We start from the raw sequence: 15,394 nt of genomic DNA, 5'->3' as shown, positions 1-15,394 counted from the left end.
CAGTTCCAACCACCCCTCCAAACAGCTATCCATTTCTCCTCGATTGCCGACAAGACCAGAGTACTATTGTTGTTGCAAAACAAAAGGGTCGTTGACGATGCAAACAACAAATGAAAACAGCCGAACATAACTCAAGTGGCCTAACTACATGAACAGCATGTTTCCAATCTATCGCAGTGGCGTACTTATCGCACGTATTGGTGCCACTGAACAATCTGGTCAACCTCACAAGTACGTAATCACAAGCGCACTAGCCTTGTGGTCACTAAACAGAACGCGTACTTGCGTTGTAGGCAAACTTTGCATTCACGCTTACTCACGTTTTTTCCCTGAAGGTCCTACAGGACACGTGACGTAGACGAACAATTAAACTCGCGGGACTTACACACTCCGCAGAACTCTTAAAATGATGCGTCTTCTACTAACTCTTTCCACGCACGTTCACTAAAGAAGTCAGAATACACGGCTGCCCTCACACACACACTAGCAACCCAGTCATAAAGTCTGCTTCCTTCCGTCCACACAGGACACGCGCTAATGGAACTAAGAACGCTTCTCCGTGCAAATCATGCACTCACTCAAATCTACGCGCTTAACCTTACAAAATTCAAAAACGCTTAAAAAGAAAGAAGGTTAAATAAAACACGCGCTTTACGATAGGCCTCTCAACAATAACCTTGACCCTCAGGTTACTCACACACACACAAAAAAAAGAAAACCTATTTACTTATTAATGAGCATCTCGCGAGACTACATGTTTACACAAACCTCATCTTTCGAATCTTGAGCTTCTCGAACGAAAACACAAACAAAGCTCAAACCTTACACATTGAAAGAAATCCTACTCTCAAATCGCGAAAACTTTCCGATGCCCAAAAATAAAACAAACTAACACGTTTTACTTCTACGGAAGGGCTCTTGGCCTCCCTTTGCAAACGCTTACGTCTGACTCATACTTTGAGTCTAACCCGGGGTGGACGTGGTCTGAAAGCTACTCTGGCTGCCGAGAGACAACAAAAGGGCTGATTCACTATCAGCTCCCCCAAGACGTTACGGTCTCCTGCCAATTTGCGTCCTCCCGCCCCGCTTTCAACACAAACTCGATTGACCGCGTCGCTACTCCCCACCTGGTCTCGTCCTGCCACCTTGCGTTTCTTCGAACTGCACGCTGAGCTGTGAAAAGAACTACGGAACGACGAGGAGATTAACTGCCCCGTGCCCTTTGTCCGCGTCCGCGCAGAACATTCTTCGCGGTCCCCCTTTGACCTGTGGCTCGAACGTTTAGGATGCGTCAACATCGTCAGTGACGACCGCACCTTTCTTCTCCTCGCGCCCTGCCCATTTGGGTTTCTCGCCATCTTTGGCGGCGCTACATTAATTACCGACTTTCGGTCTTTACTGCGCTTCTTTTTACGGCGCTTTCTCTTCGCACTAGTCTTCATGTCGCCTTCTCGTGCCTCGTGCTGGCCGGTACACATTTCGTCGGCCCGGATCGGTCTCTTACCCGCACAGTCTGAGTGATTCTCACTTAAATCAACACTCTCTCTGCCTCGACTGGCGGACAGCCCAACCGACTCTGGCACAATGCAACAGGCTTTACTCGAGTTAGACAACTCGCACTCTTGCGAACTGCCCTCTGCTACATTGCCCAGCTCACGCTGTGCATCGGCACACAGCCCGTCGGTATCGATCGCTGTCTCACGCGCACAGTCCGAATGATTAATAACTGAACCATCCCTCTCTAGGCTATCTAGACTGGCGGAGAGCCGCACCGATCCCTGAACAATGCAGTTGTTCTCTCGTGGACTACGGAGCTCGCCATCCCGAGAACTACTCTCAACTGCATCGTCCAGCTCGCACTTCATTTCTGCACGCACATCTGGCTCTACATGGGTGCTCGCGTCTGTCGCGTCAACAGTACCCTTTTCCTCGCTAGCAACCTCGCTAACTTTACCAGCGACGCACACACGCGGTAACTGTGCCAATTTGTTCGCAGCTGGCCTAGCTGTCTCCACAGTCATCTGTTGGCACAGCACCTCGTCGCTCTCTTTGCGGCCTATAACGGCCTCTGTTGCCACTAAGGCATCGTTAGCAGCTAGCTGTTTCCCTTCACTTATTAATCGGCAGTCAATCTCACAGGCACTACTCTTTTCGTCGGCTTCTGGCGAAAATCCGCTAGACACTTGCTCATTCTTTCGCTCTGTACTATCTACAGAATTCACAGACAGCCGTTGTCTCTGTGCCATTAACTGATCACAATACTGTATTTCTTTGATCAGTGCTGCCTTCTCTCTCTCATACTTTTCCTCTTGCTCAAGCTTACGTTGATTCTCACGTTCGCGTGCCTTCTCACGTTCGTGACGCTGACACCTAAGAGTAAGTTCTTGAAGCTCCTGCTTCCGTTCATTCTCGCGTTCTTCACGCTTAAGCTCACTCCTAAGTTCACGACGCGCTCGCAAACGTACACGACGCTCTCGCTCCCGTGGCTCCTGTATCACTTCCCAAGCAAGCTCAATGCTTTTGTGATCATTGCCACTATCATTAATCGCCTTTATGATAGCTGGCGTTTCCATCCGTTCGTCCGCCTCAACTCCCAAATCGTCGCACACCAACAACAAGTCTAACCTCGTCAACCTTCTAAGATCCATGGCAGCTGCCCCGACAGGTGGTTAAAACTGTTTTCCTTAATTAATTTGTGCAAACACACAATGCAACAAATTCCCGATTCCCAGAACTATCAAAATTGAACACACAACCTTTGAGTCTGGCGAATCATAAGGAAAAAAACCACGCGCTCACTTACGGTTGCAGCACCCTGCCATCCGGTTCGTTCGTCCGCTGTTGCCGGTTCCTTCCGGACTCCCTGGGTCGAAGGCTCGCTCCTTCTTCGATACTCCCAGTCTCTTCGGACCTCTTTCGACGAAGGCTCTCTCTTCTTCGCTCTTCCCGGTTCTTTACGATCTCTCTCGACGAAGGTTGATTCGTAGCGCTGCCACCAGCTGATGTATTCGGAGGCGATCCTACCGCTGCCAACCAGATGTAGGGGTTGGCGGACGGTACTTCGGGATGAAAACCCCTCAAACTTGGTAGGGATTTATTCTACATTATGTACAGGGACGGGAGCGTCAATTAACAGTCGTACAGATATTACGGGCCGGCAGCAACTCGGACGCTGCGGCCCGCGGCAAGAAGTTCGAGAGAGGTGAATCCGGGAATCAGGGCATGTCCCAGAATCCTCAGGTCTCTCTGGAAGGCTTCTTATAAACCCTCCGAGCACTGCAAGTCACGTCATCTTTGACCAATGGGAGAGTCCACTCCGATGACGCCACTCTCAGCCAATGGTAGGCGCCCGTGTCGTGGGGTCACACCTGGCGGCTTGCTGCGGACTTGCCTCGCAGACTGGCAATGCACCTCGAACAATGAGAAGGGGAGGGCTGCACCTGCTTCATTGTCGGATGCCCACCTGCTAATCCCGGCGGCGCACGAACTTGTTGGCATGTAAACTTGTTGCCTTAAACTTGTCTGCTCGGCCGCTTCTCTGGAATGCGCTTTCCGGCTTCTGCATTCCTCAATTAGCTGTGCTGCAATCCGATGTGGTCTGGGGGACTCGAAGTAATCGCAGGAACCAGCTCCATATCTAACACAGTGTACACTCAAGGTAATTCAAAACTTGCATGCGCTCTGTGATCCGCACAAACCTCTCCCTCAACCTTTCACGAGATTCGGCGCCTCTGGCCTGGGCGGAGGCAGCGACCCTCCGCGACCTCATCTCCGACAGCGCTGCCCCGAACTTTCAACCGGTGCGGAGGAGGGCGTCGCTGAGGGCTCCGATATTCAGGGTGAAACTCCCGACAGCCAGACGGATTGCCTCTGCTGCCGCCCTGCCGGGGTCGAGGCCATGGCCGCCGTGCGGGAAGGCGGCGGCGAGTGCGGGGTTCGGAGTGAAGCTGCGCGTTCGCAAATCCCCCGACCTCCCCGCTCGTGAGCGCATTCCGCGGTCTAGCACGGAAGCAGCCGGGGGCGGAGGACGCACCCGGCAAAATGAAGGCCGAGGGCTGACTCACGTCGTGCCGCGCAAGAGGAGGACGTGGCATTTCTGTAGGCAAGGCGGTGGCCCTGCTTGTCACGAAATGTCGCGACAGCTCGTGACTCGCAAGCGTGTCCGCGACTCATTCGGCGCCGAGTGTTATAATATGTGGATCGACTGGAGCGTCAGAAGTTTCCACAACTGCAATATGGTGGCTCTTTTCGGCGGCTCAGGAATCTCAAAACCTTAACGGGTCGTACTTTATTACTTCCTCTTTCATTATTAAGTCTTGTGTGCCGTCGAACCAACGCTAAAGAGCAAGGTTCACGCACTGATGCGCAAATGCCACTAACAACGTCGCACAGTTTATGCGTAGCGTTAGCTGCTGCGAGGAAATTACTTGGGAACGTGGGCCTCTCCCGGATACTGGGATGTAGTCCAACGCGGCATCCCAAAGGGTGAGCTTCCACGAGGAAAGCGTGCGAGAAACGGGCACCTGACGCGCGCGCCGAACGTCTCGAAGAGATGTGTACACGCTTTGGCGCGAGATGAGCATGCCTGCGATTGTGGCCCGTAGTGGTTAAAGCATTGCGCTGCTGTACATCGAAGGCAGCTTCGATTCCACTGTCGGTCACGCGTTCCTATATTAGTTTTCGTACCGGTTAACCAAACGGTATATAGGAAATCGTAAACAGTACGTGACATTAAACAGCTGTTCTTCAGATCACATTATAATCGCAACGGGAGTCCCACAAGGCTCGATATTAGGTCCCCTTTTATATGTGAATGGCATCTGCGACATACCCTATATTGAGGAGATAGCACTTTATGCCGACGATACAAATGTTTACATATATATATATATATATATATATATATATATATATATATATATATATATATATATATATATATATATATATATATATATATATAATATATATATATATATATATATGGTATACATTTGGAAGATGCCGAACTAAACGCTGACACATGGCTAAAAGAACTATATGATTGGATGCTAATGAGTTCAGGTAAAAAAAAAAGATGTAAAACAAGATATGCCATCTTCAAGCCCGAAACTCGCATATAAATAATAATTTCAGCCTGCGTTTACAAGACGCATTGCTTGAAAAGACAAGCACTACAATGTTCCTGGATGTAGCTTTCCAGGAATATTCATTGTGGCATGACCACATATCCCACCTCGAAAACAAGCTATCTCGAACGATTGACGCACTATGCAAAATAAGCTCTTTAGTTCCATAGAAACTAAAATTGGGTTTATTTTGTGCTTTATCTCAGTCCCATATACAATACTGCTTACTGATCTGGGTCTCTACAACGACGTCCAATTCAAATAAACTAGAGGTTTTACAAAAGAGCTGTTCGTGCTCTTGAACGCATCCGTGTCAATCATACCACACCTGCATATAAAATTAGGTATAATTTAGTTCCACCAAATCTTCTTTATATATAGAAGCTCTGGATTTTTATGTTTACGTAAATTAAAGAGAACTGGGCATATTTTGAGTCTACCCATCTCCAACGACCACAACCTTCGTGTGATTAACTATACACTACCTCGGATTATAACTAATTATGGGATGCAAAGCCTGAGGCATAAAATTCCCAAGCTTTTAAATAAAAACAAGGAACTGTTAGACCCATTAAAACAACCACCTTCAATAAAATTGTATCAAAGGGAAGCATGTAACAGAATATAGTTCGTTTTTGTGATGTGCGGTTTTCATGCACATTTTGTGTGTTTTTATGTTGTAAATGCTTATTCATGCCAGTTTGAATACAATGAACACTGTAACGCTTTTTATATGTAAGACATAGTAATGAACTATAACTGCTTTTGTTTCCTGACTCCTATGTTTGTCCCCAAATGCGTACTGCTGCAAATCGTTAACTGAAGTATCAGTACCACAAATGTGGTACATCATGGTTCTTTATTATTCACCCAAACTGTGTTCCTCAAGTGTATGCTCATGCTGTTTCTTTTGCGTGCGTACGTGTGTGTGCGTACGTATGTATGTATGCGTGTGTACGTGTATGTGTACGTATGCGTGTGTGTGTGTACGTGTGTGTACATGTGTGTGTTGTTGTTGTGCTTGGTTTTCTTAAATTGCAGTGTATCCTTTTTTCCCCGATCTTGTCTCATGAATCCCTAGTTGCTCATTACTTAAGATTTGTTAATTAGGACCCAGAACTGAAATTTCGTATGCCTCAAAAGTTCAAAAAATGCCAAACAGGTACGGAGCACCTGTTTAGCCTGGGTGTCGCATTCACCAGGCGTTATATAGACACTTCATAGGTTGCAGTGACGCGAGCCCGAATTGTGAACACCGTCAAGTGCCGCAAACACTCGCTCACGTATTTTTGCATTTGGGGTTCAGTATCTCTGACTTCGAATTAACTATGGCACAATTGCATAGGCGTCTATATATAAAACTTATTTTTATCGTCATCAAGAAAGCCCGCGTTCTCTCTTCTATCAGTCGCGCCATGTGTCAGTAAGCGCCTTGAAAGAGGTCGTACAGGTACTGGCAGAACGAAAAGTGACTGAAGTATCCAAATAATTTTAATCGCATTAAAAAGTATTCAGGTCTAATCATAGTCTCACTTATCTCTCATAGCGGAAGGCTATACAGCGCGAGAACCGACGGAAACAAAGGAGGCACACAAAGTACATAGCGTTACGAGCAGGTTTCTGTGCGCATGTGCGATCTTGTCTTTTTCTTCTTTTTTTTTTGCCAAGTGTTCGCTTTAAAACTAGCTGCGCACCGGCAAAATAAACATTTTTTTTTTTTTAAAGTCAGCGCTGTGTCTGTGTACTTTGTGCGCCTCCTTTGTCTCCGCCGGTGCTCGCGATGTAGCCTTCCACCATTAAAGGGGCACTAAAGCAAAACACTAAATCAGTTTAGACGGATAGAGCGTTCTTTGAAAACACTGTTGTCGTAATTTAGAAATAATAATCGGTTGATTATTAAAACAAAAAATGACGGTCAAAGTTCCAGTTTCTGAATTTCGCACCGAAACCCCAGCGCCTGTACGTCACTGTGACGTCACGAATGGCAAAGTATCTTTTCATGTATTTAGGTCGCGTTGACTGAACAAAAGTTCCCAAAACGTGCCATGTTAAAGCTTTGGCTCCCATAGAACAAAATGTAGTCTATATTTACCGCTAGAGAATTAACTAGGCTAGCCCAGAAGAACGCTGTCAAAATCCATGACGTCACAGCGAGCTGGTGCGGGAACTTCTAGGGGGCGTCGCCAGCCGTTTCTTTTGTTATTGCGCTCTTTCTGGCGCAACGCGTCTTATCGTGGCAAGTGTGGTGTTTTTGATATTGTAGAAGGGTAATTGATTGATACAGAAGAAATAATTTTTCTCTCTAGCGTTAATTATCTTCATCCAATATCTTCAGCGACTCCAGGGCAGCCATCCGCGCCTTCAGCGTTGGCGCTGTGTGTAAGGAAGCCTGTCGCATCCTCGACGGCAAAAGCATCGCCACCCACACTCTCACGTAGTTCCCCGCTCACATGGGATCTATCATGGGAGGCCCCAGAAACCTCAACGAGCTGGCCCACTCCAAGGCGCGAGGTCTCGCTTTCCGCGACCATGGAGAACTCCAACGCCGGCCCGCAGTGGTGGAGAACAGAGATCAACCGACCACATACAATGAAATTGCGCAGCACTTTTATCTCGGCAGGAGAGACTTTCCCCTTCCACACAAGAAGATAAATAGAGCGCAGGCATTGACCCTCAGATTATTGCAAACAGGCTCGTATCCTAGCCCGGCTTTATTCCACAAGCTTCATCCCGACATGCCACTAGTTCTTGCAGGCGCTGCAATGACATCGCTAGCCTAGACCATATGCTCTGGCGTTGCCCTCGTTACGAGGCACAGGACAAATCAATGAGGACAAGTGGCTCTCCGCTATCAAGAGCCACGATGCCGGTGCGCAACTATGGGCTGTCCAGAGGGCCCACGATGCAGCGGTCGGGCATGGCCTGACTGTCCCAACGTGGGAGCGGCCCGCAGCGCGCTGAGTCGCGTACCTCAGGACCTTCATTAAAGTTTTGCATCCATCCATCCATCTAGCGTTAAATCGCCTCTATATCTTGTATATAGTTCTCGCGTGTGCCCCGTCTTTTTTCACGCATAAGGCTTTCAACGCTACAAACGCACCGTAACTCAGCAGTAGTTTTTACGAAGGTAGTGGGTAAGGTAGGTAAAGCGTGGGTTGCAATTGGAGAGGTTGGACGCACCATGCTTGTGGACGCTGCAGTTCACTTATGCAGAAAATAGTAATGTGAGCTAAAAATTGAGTTATAAAACTACTTAAGTGTAAACCGACACTTTGGCACGCACGAACATTGCAGCTTTGGGAGCACAATAGCACAAAAGAAAAAAAAAGGAAGAACATATTTATTTAATGAACGCGATAGTTTTGTTTCGCCAAAGGTGTCGTGAATACTTCCCGCCTCACGGCCACGTCATTTCGCGCCTCAACTTTAATATGAGTTATGAGTGGCGAGGTCGTTAGCAAACATAACATTATCGCGACTTCCACGCTCCGAAAACATTTGCTGTTGGTTCTACAGGCATGGCCACTGCTAATGGGAACACGGGAGCCCGTGGCATCGCTCCATGGAGCGCTCCGCCACCGGCGGAGCCTCATGAAGTGTTGCGGCGCAGGAGAAATCAAAGCGATTGGCGAAAACCCCGGATAGCCGTCTTCCAAGACTTCACGAGACGCCAGTGGTGGCGCTACACACTCTACGATGCCACGGACTCCAGTGTTCCCGCTAGTTGTGGCCCCGCCTATACATTCACGTGTCCCCAATACCTTTAGCGCATGTCCGTAGTAATAAAGGAATTAAACTTAGCATTTTTTTTATCACCCCCTTCACCGATATACCCACAGACTCGCGCACTAGCGCAAGCTGTAACTTTGTGCAGGAAATGCAAAGTGCACGGGAATCCGGAGTTAGTTCAAGCCCTCAAAGTAGCAAATACGATCACCACTTCCGTCTCCACTAGACGCTATCTCTTTCTGCAATGAGCGTGCATAGTTCGACAGCTCGAATGCGATGCCATCGACAAGATACGTGTACCTCCAGTTCCCGAGTACAGTCGCCAGCATGGTATAGGCGCCTCGCCAGTCGCTGCCGTGTCGGGGAGAGACGGTGCTGGATGGTGGGACGCTTCGGGTCTTCTCGGTTACGGCGCGCCCGAGCGTGGGCCCCGAGGGCTGCCTCGTTGCCAGCTTTATTCCTTCGTTTAACCGGCGTTCCCTTTGAAACGTCCCGTACACGACTAATGAACAATGTTCGTCTATTAGAGCCTCTTACAGAGGCCCCCACCGGGTGCGAGCAACGGGTCCCGGTGTGGGGGAAATCCCGCGTCTTTCCTTTGCCAAGGGGCCCCAAACAAAGACGCGTAGCTCCCGATGGTCGCCGTGGACAAAGGACGATGGGCAGATCTCAGAAGTGGCTGCGTTGTCGTGGCACACGCATGCCCTTGATGCAGCATCGCGGGTGTGGTGTAGGTGATGCCCGTGCGTTCAAGCGAAACCACGTGCGGCTTGCTTCATCGCGCGCTCTTCTTCACAGAGCTCGTTATCAAGGGAAGGGGCGCTGCCGAACGCGACGGCCTTATTCGCGCTAGTGCGCGCCTGGCTGAACAGATTATGCTCTCACCGGAGTTTAAGGATTTTTATCTGTAGATATTTAAACTATATACGCAACCACAGTTTCCTACAAAAAATTACTAAGAGGAAACTCTGGTGCTGATATCATTCATTTACCATGGAAAATATAACGCATGGATTTTGTCTAATCTTCGTGCTTGCGGCTTCAGACGTTCTAGTGGCGTTACTTATTACCATTTAACCTTCTAAATTTCTTAGCAATCACACCTTTCCAATGGCACGAAGGCAATTAGCGAGTATCTGCGAAGATGGGTACACGGCTAATGAACAATGTTCGTCATTGTTCATTCAATAAATGTTCAATAAATGCAACATTGGTATTTGTTACACTTATAACGCAACATCTTGCTGAAAATGGTAAGATTGCAAAGTCACGAAGCCGTTCGGAGCCACAGGACGAAGTTTAGGCAGATCCATGTATTACCCATCATCTCCGTGCTGGCTAAACCACAATACGTGCAGCTCCCGTACCCTATACAATTTTTCGCTGCATCTTAGCGTCGTCTATTGTTTTCTGTCGTCTTGTGGCGACTGCGCTGGACGGTCGGTACACGCTTGCCACTTGCTCCGTTTACTCCCGATTCTTCTTCTTCTTCTTTATTTTATTATTATTATTTTTTTGACGCACGATGGTAGCAGGAACCAGATGTGTTTTCATTCTATGTCCTCAGTGACTCCTGGCTAAAGCCATCTATAGTGCATTGGGAATAATTTTTATCCAGGAACACGGGATAACGAAAAAAAAAAAGAAAATAAAGTAATGGACACGTCCATTGCGCAGTGCGTCATTGCTCGCGTGATTGTACACTAAGGCATCGCGTCGCTCCGGTATTTGAAACAAAATTAAATATTGCTAGTATTTGTATAAAGAACTTGCTACCAAATACGGATACGTACTCGATTAAACGGGAAAAAGAAAAGTTATGCGGATCTTACACACTGAGAATCGGCGTACGCGGAGGCTTCATGAGACAGCCAGAGGCAAAATAGTGGCGCAGATGCCAAGAGACTCGCTGCAGACTTCAGTGATGAACGCGTCCTTCAGCAACCTTGCAGATCAAGCCGAAGTATCCTTCAGCGAATGTCGGCAAGAATTTATATATATATATATATATATATATATATATATATATATATATATATATATATATATATATATATATATATTGCCTATGGGCCGCTTGTGGATGTAGGGTCATAGATTTTTTCTCGGTTGATATCTTCAGACTTTCAACAAGCAACTTTTTCGGAAGTCGATGGACCACGACAGAGAAAAGGAAACATTCATGTTAGCGATTATTTCTTATATAGACAGAGTACACATTCATTTAAAATTAAATTGTGGGGTTTGACATTCTCACAGGCTACGAGAGATTTCACAGTCCTGGATTAATTTTGATCACCTAGGGTTCCTTTAACGAGCGCCTATGTCTAAGTACGCGAGCGTCTTTTTGCGTTACGAACCCGTCGGAACGCGACCTGAGGGTTTCGAACACGCGACGCGTGCAGCTCAGCTCCATATATTCACTGCGCACCCGCTGCGAGTGCGTGTACACAGTTTATGTATCCACAGTTCGACACGCGTATAAATTGACTAAAAGAAATGTCGATAATTAATCTACAAAGCGGGTGAATTCAGATTCAGGAGGTAGGAGTGCCAAACTAAAACTATACGGCGTGAGAACAATTAAGTCTAAGAAGATAATAAGACTTACTTCGGGTTCTTCGGCCGAACCTTGTTTCCCGGCGACGAGACAGAGTCGGGATTGATGGTCGAGTACGACGTCGTTCGGGAGAAGCTGTGCGCCCGGTGCAGCGACAGGTGGGGCGACGGCTGCGCCGTCGGCGGAGGCGGTGCGGCGTCTGCCAGGAACTGCGGCGGCGATGGCGTCAGGGGCTGCTGCTGCTGCTGCTGGCCACTGGCCCCGCGCAAGCCGCGGTGCATGGTGGCCGGCGAGCCCGTCACCGCCGTCCGCCCCCGTCGGCAGGGTGACGACATCTCGGCACCGCTGGAAGGCTCGTCCAGGGACACGACCAGTCCCTGAGACCTGCGGACCTCGGCGGGCGAGTCGGTCGGCGCTATCTTGACCAGGCTGAGGTTGTTCTGCAGAAAGCTGATGCCGTTCTTCACCATGATGACCGGCTGCGCCAGAGTCGTCTGTGGTGGCGACGGCCCCGCCGGAAGCGAGCACACCCTGCCGTTTCTCGCGGACGCCGATTCTGGACGCGCCAGGGAGAGACCTGCAGGTGGACGACTGCGCTATACGCGTTGCCCCACGCCGGACAAGACTATATACTAGGTCGGATACGTCGCGCTTTCAGTGTTTCAAGGCGCGATGCTCGCGGTGTCCGTAGGAAAAGGTTCTCGCTCTGACTACATGTACACCGAGTTCTTCGTGACAGAGCGCCGACTTACATGCGCAAGCAGCATACGCCTCTGCGAACTACAACGTCGCGAAGTGCAGCTGTCTCCCGTTTATCGTGTCAAACAGTCGACGAATCACTTCACACGAATTCGGGGAACGTGCGCAGCAGAATACATCGCGCGCGTATAAGGCATGCGAGCGGGCGGTTGGTACGTGGGGCTGCGTTCCGTGCTGCCGTCGTGTCTTAATTGGCGCTTAGCCGTGGTGCACTCGAGAAGCCACAAACTCCATACGCTTTGTCGACAAGCGTCGCGCTAACAAGATGGTGAGCGGCATCGCGGGAGGAACCATTACGACAGAATAATTCGTTGGGTGCCTGATGACGAAACTCGTAAAGAACACGGAAAATGGCCGTCGTGATAGCAACGCGCCGCTTCTCATAGCGGTTCAGAACCCGTGTAGGCACGAATTGAAAAGCGACGCGTCGTCACGTTATTGCAACCGTAAGGAATAAAGCCATATCTCACTGCGAAAAACGATATCCCATATAGCGCGCAAGCACGTGCGTCGTACACCTTCCCAGTTTCTCGTCGTCTAATGTTTCATCTCTCCTATTCACTCCCGAAGTAGGTCACGCACGAATGATTCAATTCCCGTTCACGCGGCCGTACTATGAGTGAGTGTTTCTGCAGTATAGCCGCGTTTTACCAAACTTTTTGTGACATCGCTAAGAGTTGCTGATCTGTGAACTGTTGCACCCTGCATGTGCAGTACGTAGAAGGGCATGTTTTGTTTTTCCGAACAAAAACTAAAGAAAAAGTAAAGGCAAGAACAGAAGGCAACCGTTGTACGGTACCGCATTGCTGAGATAAACTATAGCAACGCGGCGCACGAGAGTTCCAAGCACGACACGCGAGCTTATTGGTCACAATAAAGAAAAAACGTAGCTACAATGATATAGGCGCTCGTCGAGGTTTCTCCTGAACTGCGATCTGTGATCGATCTCGGCTCACAATAAGAAATCGTACGCGAACAGTACATACTATATGGTTCGTAAAACCATGCACCGGCTTAAGCGCGACAGGGTTTTGAAAGTTAACAAAGACATCGCCGCCTCGTCAGAAAGTTCTTACGAAGAAGGAGGGTGCGGCCAGCGAATTCTTAAACGACGCACTGCAGCCTCGACAGCATGCGTTTCAGTTCGTTTAAGCCCGTAACGAGTGTAGGAGCGATATTTAGGGGCGAAGAAAGTACGCAGTTCGCCGAATTTGGAGAGGTACCCCGTGGCTGCATTCGAGGTGCGTACTGTAAAAGCTGGGGTTAGGAGACAACGCGCGAGGCCTGTGGCCCGAGTGCCTATTTTCGGCAGCGGTCTTGCGACGCGTGTAAAACAGCGAGACACGTGTACTACACCTGAACAGGGAAACGACGTCACAAGCGCCGCCTTGGACGGCGTCAGTCGTCTTCGGTGTGGCATGGCAGGAAGGCGACGACGAGGCCGCAGCTGCCGGACGCGTCAAGGTGCGACGGCGAGCAGTGTCGATGCACGACTGAGCCGCCGGCGCGCGGACCTTCGCAGCAGTGGCGGAGTCGCGTGTCGCCGTTGGCCGCCGACGTATCCATGGCCAGGAAGAGAATAAACCAAGGCTTGCGAGAACCGTGCGATGCGGGGAGGGTGAGGGGAGGGGTGAAGCCAGGGATTAGAGTCCGTCTCGTGCAGCGAAAAGCAGAAAAGCAGAGAAGGCTTGGAGCCCAGACTCCGAGCTGTCCTTCCCGGCGCGGTCGTAAGTCATCAAAGCGCTCGCCTGCGGGAGGATCCGGTATCAGCCAAGCGTTGTCACGGACGGAGGTCCCAGTCGGTGGCGGTAGCTCGGGTCCCGTCGCGGAGCGAGTGACTAGCCGCTTTCACATATCGCTCAGTTGCAGCAGGCTGGTTCCGTACTTCATGTTCGATCGACGCTCTTGCGGTCGTATCTCGTAACCGGGTGTATTACATTTCACATTCTTTTCGTTCTTCGTCATTGGTTCGGATGCCTTCGAGCCGAGTGGCTGATCCCGGCGATAATGGCAGCGCGTCGACGTTGGAGCCAATGACAAAGCAAGAAAAGAATGAAAAACGAAAAAAAAATCGGCAGAGAGAATTAAGACTGCTTACGTGCGGGAATGCCAAAGCGTTATACCGCTTGTAGACCTCGGAACGCCATGAACGAACTCATGTTTGCACTCATGACGCAGCGCCACCTCTTCGCCATTGACTACGGTGTCACGTGCCCAGTGACGAACGCACTAGGCCACATCTTTAGTCAGCCAGATGGCGGCGACGTGACATGTGCAGTGACGCACACACTAGGCACCTTTATTCAGCCAGAACCGTTGAGACACCTTGGCGTCGGGGAGCGTGCTCGTCTCGCATCCCGGGGGCCCGGGCTCGATTCCCAACCAGTCCGAAATTTATCAATCTTTCTTTTTAATGCCGTTAATTTACTTTGTTTACAGGAATCTCCATGAGAAATTAGACGTCAATCTGGGCATATTTTCACATGTTGTTATTCTTCGCGCTGTCTGCCATTTTCGGTACGCCGAAAGATGGTACCACATAAGATGGTGGCCGGGATTTGATCCCGCAACCTCGTGCTTAGCAGCGCACAACAAAGCCACTAAGCAAGCACGGTGGGTACGCAGACATCTGTGGCTGTACTGTGTAAGATGAAGAAACGATATTTTTAGAAGGAACAGACGCCACTCGACCGCTTCATTTGACAACTTCATGATCCATTCATGCCATTTCAGAGTAATCAGAATAGCTCCGAACGTCTTCAAACCACGTTCTTTCAATGCGTAAAGAAGTGTGATGAATACAAGTGGTAAATTATAGCTGGAACTGCAGTCTTATAATTGATTAGCATCTCTCATTCGTATCTCTAAGAATGGAAAAAGAAAAGCTTTCAAGAACTAACAAACGCTCAAAGTTACAAGCGGGTCGGCTTAGAAGCCTGCCCGCTTCACCTCAATGGCGCCCCAGATGTCTAGGCGATAAGCACTCAGCCTTAAACGATTTACGCTTGTGCGCCAAGATAGCTTCCGCTAGACGAACCGAATCCTCACTGAATATATACGAGCCGCACACGACTGAATGGAAGTTCGTTCTTACAGGTCCAGTAGAAAGCCATGATAAATTTTTAAGATTTTAAAATTACGTTTTCTAGATGTCGTACACAGATGTACAGCTTCAGATTATTCCGATTGTAGCATGAACTTCAATACTTCAACCAAC

At 49.1% G+C, this 15,394-nt stretch overlaps 1 protein-coding gene across 1 annotated transcript in view; it reads right to left on the bottom strand.

Annotated features, from left to right (window-relative positions):
• OtopLa (Otopetrin-like a) overlaps positions 1–14,289 on the bottom strand; it is a 52,287-nt gene extending 37,998 nt beyond the window's left edge. Inside the window, exons 1-2 of the mRNA XM_070535118.1 lie at positions 13,534–14,289; positions 11,470–11,995 (exon numbers count right to left, since the gene is read on the bottom strand). Coding sequence (XP_070391219.1) covers positions 11,470–11,995; positions 13,534–13,597 — 590 coding nt within the window. The 5' untranslated portion in view covers positions 13,598–14,289. The remainder of the gene's footprint in view (positions 1–11,469; positions 11,996–13,533) is intronic.
• Between the last annotated feature and the right edge of the window lie 1,105 nt (positions 14,290–15,394).

The sequence above is a fragment of the Dermacentor albipictus genome, chromosome 3, assembly GCF_038994185.2.
Source record: "Dermacentor albipictus isolate Rhodes 1998 colony chromosome 3, USDA_Dalb.pri_finalv2, whole genome shotgun sequence".
Lineage (NCBI taxonomy): Eukaryota > Metazoa > Arthropoda > Arachnida > Ixodida > Ixodidae > Dermacentor > Dermacentor albipictus.
This window is presented reverse-complemented; position numbering and strand designations above follow the sequence as displayed.